At 39.9% G+C, this 10616-nt stretch overlaps 1 protein-coding gene across 2 annotated transcripts in view; it reads right to left on the bottom strand.

The window, feature by feature from the left end:
- Nucleotides 1-203: 203 nt before the first annotated feature.
- Nucleotides 204-10616, bottom strand: part of DICER1 (dicer 1, ribonuclease III) — a 53579-nt gene continuing 43166 nt past the window's right edge. For both annotated transcript variants that reach the window (XM_081857852.1, XM_081857853.1), the window contains 5 exons: nucleotides 5966-6848; nucleotides 5569-5837; nucleotides 4635-4797; nucleotides 4470-4545; nucleotides 204-3687 (listed from right to left, as the gene is read on the bottom strand). In XM_081857852.1, coding sequence (XP_081713978.1) covers nucleotides 3522-3687; nucleotides 4470-4545; nucleotides 4635-4797; nucleotides 5569-5837; nucleotides 5966-6848 — 1557 coding nt within the window. In that variant the 3' untranslated portion in view covers nucleotides 204-3521. The remainder of the gene's footprint in view (nucleotides 3688-4469; nucleotides 4546-4634; nucleotides 4798-5568; nucleotides 5838-5965; nucleotides 6849-10616) is intronic.

Here is a 10616-nt window from a genome sequence, read left to right as displayed (position 1 = left end):
GGGATGTTTGAAAGCTGACCAACATCAATAGGGTTATTGGTGGCTGCCTAGGGTGGAGGAAGCACACTTTGTAAGACTCATCTTCCAAAGGACACTTCAGCTGAAGCAAATAGGTCTACCTTATAATGACAAATGACCCCATGGCTCCCTGACATACCTCCTAAAGAGGTGTGTTGGTTGAAAAATGCTGCTGGAGCGAGCAGTTGTGGTGGGCAACTTTAGGAAGTCACAAGCCAGGGAAATGCCAGCCTTAATCTGCTTTGCCCGGGTTGAGAGCAGAAAAGATAACAACAAGGAATCTTTTTATGTTTGAGTCCTAGAGATGTAGCACTTTAAAGCATCTTAGGGAGTGCCACATCTTCTCAGTGGGGTGGAGTGGGAAGCTGCAGAAAGTAGGCAGAATGACCTCTTCGTATCAGTGGAAGTTAGTTGGCTTTTGGGATGAAGAAGGGATCCACATGTCTGGGAAGGTGCACCAATGTTTGGCCAATGAAGCCACTAGTCTTGTCAATACAGAGACTTGAGTGTCTTGCAAGGCTCCAGAAAATACTTGGATGCCCAACATTTGGACACAGTGGACCTGCTTCCCATAACTTTGCCCAACACTGCTTTTGATTCATTCATATGGAGACTTGAGTCCAAATCAGGGTAGTCATAACATACAAGGGCAGGCCGCAGTGGCACAAGCAGAGCAGGCACAGACCCAGGCCCTGGCTGTTGTGCAACAGGTGCTGCAGTAGGCTGCTGCTGAATAGGTTAAGTTGGGGGAAAAGAAGTTTGCAATATCTGCTAACAAAAATTGCATGTTGTTAGTTCATTGTAGCTGCATGAATAGGGAAAATTATTTGACTCAATAGCTAGGGAGTTTAATCAGAGAGGGAAAACCTGGGAAAATCAAGAGTGGGAGGGGGCAGTGGTAGAATCCATTGCAGAAGATATTTTTTTTCCGAATAAAAATGATTTTAACAACAATCAAACCTCTCTCACACACGGACAACACAAGTTGTAACAGAAAAATAAAGCTATCTGAGGTAGCCATGGTGAGCTAAAAAGCAGGATGCTGAACTCTGACTAGGACTTTGGCAGATGAGAATATCCCCCATGGAACACAAAAAGCAATCAGTTAAAAATACAAACAGATCAAAGCATGCAAGAAGAAAGGAAATTAGAAGGATTCTGGTCAAGTACACAGTACAAAAAGAGCAAGTAAAGAAATAAGCAGGTGAAAGTAGAAAATGCAAGCCTGAAGCAGAGGAGAAATCAGAAACCTTCCTAAGCTGCTGCTCTCGAGGAACGTATTTGAAGACCGATTCCAGGAACAGTTAAAACATCCTGTGACGCTAACGACATTCCCGTCTTCGAGCTCTAGGCAGCACTGACCTACCTGGATCCAGTGTGCCAGCACGGAAGAACGGTCATTTTCCAAACTGAAAACGAGGCTTGCTTCCTCATCCAGGGGGGTGGGGGTAGGGGTGGGGTGTCTGCAGCAAAAAACAAAGAAACTTTTGAGCCATGTGTGTAGTTCATCCTTGCACATGAGCTTGTCTTTTAATCCTTCCATGACATTTTACTTGCTCACTGTGACTGAAGTCACACAAAAATCTTTCATTTCACTTCCATCGTTAGAAAGATTTGTTAAACTAAATTCTGTATTTCAGAAAAAGTTTAATGTCTTCTGCCACTAAGGTATAATCTTTCTCTTTTAGAAAGGTAAGCCAGATGTTTTCCCCTCTAAATTTTGAATGCACATGTGTGAGGAAGGGGGGGGTGTCTTTAACACAGAACACAGTATTATCTGTAATTTAACACATAAAACAGCATCAAGAGCAGACCACTGTGCTGGAAAACATTAAAAAAAAACTTGCTCAGCTCTCTCAAACTTCAAGCATAATTAATGGGGTAAAATTGCAGCAAACCTCTATTGATATTGGTGGGAGTGCAAGATGACCCACAGCTTTTTAAACAAGGTAAAATTAAGAGGTATTATAGTTACAGTGCAAAAATTAAAATTTCAAGCATAATACATACACATAGCACCAAAAACAAACAAAAATGCATGCAAAAGGGGAAAAAGACACAAAAAGAACAAAGAAGAACTGAGGTATTTAAGTGAAGGGTGCCTACAAATATCTAAAGAAACTTAGGCATAGCCTAAAAAGTATGCTTTCATATCAACTGAAACAACAATAATGAGCTAGTTATTCTAAGGTAAAGGACCTAAATCACAGATGTATCAAAAGTATGGCAATTTCTCTCACACAACAACTTCCATGGCATTTAACAGCACAGCTTTGGTAGGTGAAATATGCATGCAATTCTGAAAAGTACAGTAAGAAATTTACGTGGAAATCGCTCTTAAAGGTGTAAAGGTGCTCCGTTTGTTAAATATGTATCCAATATAAAATCTGCAGCATATTTTAGGTGCGATATGTCAAAAGTTCTTTTTAAAGCAACAGTTTGCACTGTGCAGTTAGCTATTATTACAAAGTTCCAATACTGGAAGCAATGCCTGCAATCCACCAGGAAAATCTCTTGCACAAGTCCCTTGAAGGGAAAGGAGGTTCCACAAGAGTGATGGACTGTGCTCAGTCTCGGTTTCTGTAACAATGGAAATCAGCGAGAGACTTTTCTGTTTGCACTAACAAATAAGATCTGTACTAACCATTTCCTCTGAATTGTTAAAAAATAACCTCACTACATATATATGAATACGATTTCTATTACAGTCCTGTAATAAGTTAGGTCACAGCTAAACTAACATGTTGTACTGTAAATATGGAGCTTCATCATTGTAAAATGCGTTCTAAAAATGAAGGGAATGTAATACAGTTTGCTCCAAGGAGTTCAGAAATTAAAGGTTGCATGAGTGAGGGCTTATGTACTTTTAAGGCAAGAACCTTTTGATGCAAGACTATGTGGCATCAGTTTTAAAATCTATCTGATGCCAGACATTTCAATTTAAACCTGTCCCTAACAAACAAGTGCAATAATGATTGGGAATGCCATCTTAATGCAAAGATGGCATGGAAAGAACAAGGACAATACTGGCACACTTAATCCTTACACCAAATCATCCGGTGCAGTTTATCAACTGCTTCGTGACTGGCACTAGTGCACAGATTTGAGGAATTTCAAGATTACTATATATATATATACATATATATATAAATCTAGTAACTGCAATAGGCATAAGCTCCCTGGCCTTTAAACACTAAGCAAAGCTGTACTGACAAAGTAAACCAAAGATACCTGACAACAATTATTTTGAACACTTGCTAAATGTCATCATTAAAGCACTCTTGTGATTAAACAAAGCAGAAGTGAGGAAAGAAGACAAGATTGTGTTTGCGCAAAAAAACCCTATAACTACATTTCGTTCCAAAATTATGTGTACATGTTAAATGTTGTTAGCTATTTGTTATCAAACTTTAAATGCTGTCTTCAGTTTGTTCCTCTCAACATATATCTTTTAAATTTCTCTATTGAGTGTGTGGTTGTTGTTGTTGTTTTTAAGAGGTGTCTCAGCTATTTGGAACCTGAGGTTGATTTGCTTTGAGGCTTCGTAGAGCTCTTCTTGCTGCAGCAGATTTGGCGATCCGATAGCTTCTTCCAACACCTTTGAACTTTCCCTTTCCTACAACTTCCACAGTTACTCTGACCTTTCCATCATAGGTTCTTTCCGCAGGACTGCGTGAGTGGAGGGGGAAGCAGGAAAAGCAGAAATAAACACATATGCCAATTAAAACAAAGATACTCAAAGTGGAATCAATTCCGGAAGAATAACCATGTTAATCTGAAACAGTGTACGGTCCCGTGAAACACAATTTATTGCAACATGAGCTTTTGTAGAAGCAACAGCCTGCTGCACGGATGCATGAAGTATAAAGACATTGTGTACATATACAGACATGCATCCAGTGGGAGGAAACAAAAACCCTTCACATACTTCAAATGGAAGCAAAAGTGTAGTTGGAAGTTTGTTACTGTTTTTCCTCTGTTTTGAGATTTCTTTCCCAGAAGAGTATGTCATTAAAATGATTACAAGGACACTGGGTGGCATCCAGCTAAGCAGTTCTACTAGCAGACGCACTTCTAACTGTGCAGCAGAACATCCCTCTCCTTCTCCCCTCCGGTCCCTAAATCTGCTCCAAAGTACTGAAGGAAACCCTAGAACATATTAAAGGGGTGTACAGCAAGAGGAGGAGGTCCACTGTTAGGAAAAGAAAAAAAAGCTTGTGCCAGCAGAGCTGTTTAGCTAGACACCACATATTACTATTAACTCAATTTCTTACCTGCCCTTCAATATAAGGTCACAAACAATTTTAAAATGCAGCAATTTTAAAATACAGTTTTTTTAAAAAATAATACAAATATAATTCCTATTATACAGTAAAACACAATTACAAACCATTGCAAGGTGCATGACTTCAGGAATATTTTACAGAAATATTAAGCAGATTAATTCTTACCTAAATTTAGCTGTCTCTGGCTCCATTTCCAGCAGCTCTCGTACTGGGGAACGGGGCACATTTGCAGAGAATTTCTCTGTGATTAAAAACAACACCATGTTTGTAAACCCTCTTAACGACAAACAAAGAATTACTGAACATTTCTTCTGAGAGCTTCAATGTTACCTATTAATGGCCTCATCATTGGATAGTACACTTGCCAAACCATTTCAAGAGACATTCCACTATCCATGTAAATGGCACCAGCGAGTGACTCAAATATATCCCCCATGGCCTTTGGTACTTCTATGTCCTCCTCTTTTTCTTCATCTTCTTCAGATCTTCGGAGCTAAAGCAAATACCAAAACAAAACTGTGTTACAAAATTGTTGCAAATTTTCAATTAAAAAGGATTTATTCACTCAGAACTGCCAATTTTCAACTTCTAGACGAGCAAGAATGGATTAAACGAAAGTCTGACATTAAATTGGTATTAAGCTAGCTTCGATATCTAGTCCTCCTCCTGTGTGCTATTCAAGTTCCTTGAGATCAGCCTTCTTTTTCTTAAAAGTTTTCTGTTCTTACAGCTATAAAGAAATGTTTGAGTGATGCCTGTTAAAGTCTGAGAAGCAAGAGGATGACTAAGATATCAGTGACTGGGAATAGGCTTCAGTGTCCCCCACTCCCAACTAAAAAAACCTCCAATAATTATATGCAAAATTGCAGCATTGTGCAAAAGAGAAATGGTGTAAATATGCTCCATTTAAGTAATTTATACTGGTTTCAGAACTGTTTTTATTGGCACAAAATTTGAACTGCTTAGCCACAAAGTTTAATTTTTTTAAAAAAATATGCAACACACAGCCCTGGTCATAGGGTCAGTAGTTCACAATAATTTTGAAGTAGTGTGACAAAAGTCTTTGCTTGTATGCGGCACAGACAAGGATGAAATTTAGAATGCAGCCAGAATCCAATAACTAGTTGCTGTTCACAATGTCCTATTCAGTAGAAAGCCACTACTTGATCTTGCCATGTTGTGCTAGATGTTTAAATTCTTCAATATAAACTCACACTAAAATGAGCTTCAACACACACACAAATGGTTTTCTGGTGCCACTAACCTCGGAATCCATTCCTTGCATTTCATTTTTTTCCATCTGAAACTGCACAAAGTCATCAATAACATGAAACAGCTCAGGAGAGACAGCTTTGAAGTATTTGTGGTAGTCGTACTTTACAGCCAATGAGGCAAAGATGGTGTTGTTAACAAGAGCAGATCGCAGGTCTGTTAGAACTCCAGGAGAGTGCTGCCGTGGGTCTTCGTAAAGGTGCTTGGTTATGAGGTAGTCCAAAATTGCATCTCCCAGGAATTCCAACCGCTGGTAACAATCTTAACACACAAGGGTTGAGGGATTGGCAAGAAATAGATAGCAATATAATTAACAATCCTCCCAGATAATCTGCATCTCTTCAGGCATGTAAGCTTAATGCAAAAAGGGGATTTTTCACATGACTTACCAGTAATGGTGTTGTAATGATAGGAGGCATGAGTAAATGCCTGAAGTAGATAAGCCTTATTCTTAAAACTGTAGCTAATTTTCTTCTCGAAGTTTTCAAAGCCAGATATAAGGTGATGTAAGGTTCGCTCAGCATCTGGATGATCAAACATACATCTTGGAGGAATCTTTAAACAGCCATACATCAAGTCTTTATACAGAGAAGACTCTTGATTGGCTAGAGAGGCAGAAACACAGATTGCTGAAGAATGTTTCTGCTGGTGGTTAAAATGCTCTCTGTAGGAATACAGAGCACTCTCCCAATCAGTTTTCTTAATAACCGGAAGCACTTTTAGCCCCAGTGAACAGAGGAAAAGCTGGGCAGCTCTTTCACCGCAGCTGGTCAGATAGCAGCCCAGAAGGGCTTCCACACAGTCTGCAATGCTTTTGTCAGCAATGCATTGTTCTGTATGTAAGTCATAGGAGATGGACTGTTTTCCAGCATCAATACCACAATTTTCCTCTGATGGATTCCAGAAACCCACTACAAAGTCATCCTCTTCAACAGCCTTGCTAGGGTCTAGATAGCACATTGCATCCCAGGAGCTGTAATCAAAATCATCAAAATCTGATGCAAACTGGACATTAGTCAAGGTTGATTTTTTGGGTGCTTTCCATTCATAACTGTTATCAGTGGGTGAAAATGGGGAAAGGGATATTTTTTTCACAAATGCTCCAGAACCCATTAACATATTGTCAATGAATTTGATATGCTCCTGATCGTATTCCATAAAGTCATCCTCAAAGTCAGCTTCCTCCTTGGGTACTCGCCACATTAAGTCGTCGTCATCGTCATCATCATAATCATCATCAAGTTTTCCATTAGACATCAATCCCTCTTTTGCCTGAAAGTAGGAAAAAAATAAAACAGGAAGGGCCACTTAGTTTAATTACAAAAATAATTCCACAGCATCACAATAAAATGGTTATGGACAGTATTAACTATGCCTTTCTTTCTTTCTTTCTTTCTTTCTTTCTTTCTTTCTTTCTTTCTTTCTTTCCTTTCTTTCTTTCTTTCTTTCTTTCTTTCTTTCTTTCTTTCTCTCCTACATTAGATCTAAATACATTATTATTTATGCTGTCTAAGAACTATAGATGCCTGAACCACCTAGAAACAATGCTAGGCACTGGGAGACACTGTTCTACAGTCTTTTTTGGAAAGTTTGTCTCAGAATGTGGCACAGCAAAACTATAGAGAAAACAGAAATCTCTATTATCTTGGACTACTGCAATTATATTGTGCTTAAGCAGAAAAATGTCAATTTCTCACTTTAGTAAATAGAGCTTTTTGCAAATCAGTGAGAAGCCGATTTGCTCAGCATGAATGAAACCAGTTTAGACTATTGTTAAATTATATCTATAAACAGATGCAAGAGCTGTAGACCAAATATTTTAAGCAGGGGTTGACACTGATGTAAACAATTACTCGGATAGTACTGAAACACCATGCTAGGAATTTGATAGCTTGGTAAATGCCATAGGTTTAAAGAAAGTTTTAGCTTTCAGATACATATTATATTTGGGGTGGGGGGGATCACAACAAATTGTGATTTTTTTTTTAGTTTTAATACATAACATTTTGGATATTCTGCCAACACATTGTTTTTCAATTATGATTTAGGACAAGAATGATACTGTATTCAAATCTGCAAAGTAAACAAAGCTAAGACTGAAATACATCCAAACAGAAACAAGCCACATTGATACAATCAAGCCATTTCCTTTCCAATGCTCTCTCGTTTTTACAATAGAGTAAGAAGAGACAATGAGGGACATCCAATTGTGCCTGTGTACCAGTAATATGAATGGACAATTGAACATTGGGTTTTCTCATCCCTGCAGTCCCTTGTATGCCTCCCAAATCTGCTTTGGACGGTTAGGTGACCTGAGCAATAGGCCTGGGCAACATATCAATAAAAGGTAAAGGTAAAGGACCCCTGAACGGTTAAGTCCAGTCAGCTATGGGGTTGCAGCGCTCATCTCGCTTTCAGGCCGAGGGAGCCAGTGTTTGTCCGCAGACAGCTTTCCGGCTCATGTGGCTAGCATGACTAAACTGCTACTGGCACAAAGGAATATTGGACTTTTTCGTCAACACAGTGTGCGCAGCGACTGGAGCATAGAAATAAAAGGCTGTCCGCAATATCTTTGCTTATTTTTATTTTTGCAAACGTAACAGTCAAAAGCTGCAAGCTATCACCAGTCCTCACCAGCAGCTTACAAAACATTTGATCAACTTAAATACAATTTCAAATAATCAATTATCCTATCACATCCCTTCCTGCATCCGGTGCAGAAAGTAACTTCCCTTTCTAATTAGAGAAGAAGTCAAGAGACCACAGGTGTGCAGCTAAGTAGGTCAAACTGCAAACATACACCTGTGAGCTTCAATTAACCAACCCCGTTCCTGCGTAGCATAATTGACCACTTTAAGATAAAGAAAAACCAACATGAAACACTGTGACGGAAACCAGAGTGCAGGGAAACACCGTTTACCTTCCTGCCACAGCAGTACCTATTTATCTACTTGCACTGGTTGGCAGGAGCTGGGACAGAGCAACGGGAGCTCACTCCGCTGCAGGGATTCGAACCACCGACCTTTGGATCGGCAAGCCCAAAGAGGCTCAGTGCTTTAGACCACAGCGCCAGGATTGGTATGAGGAGCAGACCATGATGTCAGCTTCGCTGAGTAGTATATCACTGGTGAAACTGCCACTGCTCCTAAGTCCCTCTGCTAGCAACTTCCTCCAGCGAGCGTTGCTAGCAGAGGGACTCAGGACAGGAGCAGTGGCGGTTTCACCAGCAATATATCTGCCCTCATACTGCGTAGAGAGAAAAAAAGCTGCATTGGTGAGGTGCCGATACAGCTTGTTCCTCCCTCTGCATCTTTTAACTGGTCGGCTGAGGAGTATGCGGTTGCTGCCCCCTTCAGCCGAGCAGTTAAAGGATCCCCCAGCCCGGCACTGGCTCCCCCACGAGTGGGAAGATCACCGGGGACGGGGAGCCCTCCCCACCCTCAGCAGAGGGCAAAGGATCCCCGCTGCTCTCCCCTCTCATCCACGAGCGGGAAGGGCACTGGGGATGGCTCAGCTGGGCATCAGGAACCCTCACCACAGGCTCCTGACTGCAATAGTGAGGCAAGAGGACAAGTTTTCTTATGGATCAGTAACTGGTTAAAGAATATTTTCACAATGGAGGGAATCAGTGGATTATCACAATGATCTTTACTAGGGTTAGTGTTATTTTAACGTGCTCATGAGCAATGAGGAGTCGTGTGAGTGCTGAGATGGTCAAGTTTGTGGATGACACCAAACTATTCAGGAGGTGAAAACTGAAGAGTTCCAAAGAGCCCTTCCAAACAATCAAAGAAGATCAAGTTTAATGTAAGTGTAGAATGACTCCCATCTTGCAGCAAAAACATCAACTGACAGGACCTTAAAAGGCTGTGACTATGAAAGAGATGCTATGTCTTGATGGATGAAGAAGATGCCAATGTAGAAAATAGTGACAGGGAAAATAATAATAATATTAGGGTTCAATTTTAGCATTGTCACATTTGAAATATACCAAGCATAGCCTGATACTGTTGGACTACAACTCCCATCACCCCTTACCATTGGCCAAGATGACATCACACACACACACACACAGAGAGAGAGAGAGAGAGAGAGAAACACACACACACACACACACACACACACACACACAGAGAGAGAGAGAGAGAGAGAGAGAGAGAGAGAGAGAGAAATACAGTTCTTATTTGGCAAGCTCAAAATTTCCAGATTTTTATTTTATTATTATTGCAGAGTGAGTGAACAAGACTCAGATGGACAGGACAGCTTCTTCCCTTTTTTCCTGAGAAATTCCCATGATCAGTGCATTCAAATCTATACAGCTAGAGTGTAATGGATTCCCTGTGTGCTAGTGCTTGTCCTATCCATATACCTTCAAGTTGTTTCATGGTGTTGGCAGAAGCATCCCCCCACCTTCATGCCCCCCTCTCAATTCGTGTACCCTCCCTTTCTACAACAGCTCACGTGCTGCTAAGAGATTATAACATACAAACTATATTACATGTTACGTGCACGAGTTATATCATTAAAACCATTCTATTTTAAGAGCATAATAAAATAATACTGTTTGAAGTGAGTATACTTGAAATGTTTTACTCTACAATAAATATTTCACAGTGCAAACATTAACAGTCTTTCAGTGTGCCCTCTGGTGGCTCTGTAGTCAAAATATGAATTTCAGAAAACTGATGAGCTCAAATAAAGCATTATTTGCTTTTTCTAATCAAAATATTAACTTTTTATGGAGGAAAGCTAATCATAAAGCAAAGGACCACTGTAGTCCCCCCCCCCATATTGAGCTGTTTTATATGAATATTGAAAAAGAAATAATAAAATAGAAACAAGGCTATTATTCAGGAAGTTATATTACCAATGAATCAGCAGAAGTCTAGCAATCTTTCTAGCAATTTGACATCTGATTATTTTTACCAGTCAATATTCTTTACTCAACAGTGAAACAACTCATAGTACTAGACACATCTGGACTTTGTCCAAACACTATCTGTGTCAGTGTTTCCAGTAAACTGAGCGACGGCTTCAGAA

The sequence above is a fragment of the Podarcis erhardii genome, assembly GCF_964252035.2.
Source record: "Podarcis erhardii genome assembly, chromosome: 1".
NCBI lineage: Eukaryota > Metazoa > Chordata > Lepidosauria > Squamata > Lacertidae > Podarcis > Podarcis erhardii.
Note: the sequence above shows the minus strand (reverse complement) of the source record. Positions and strands in the feature narration are given on the sequence as shown.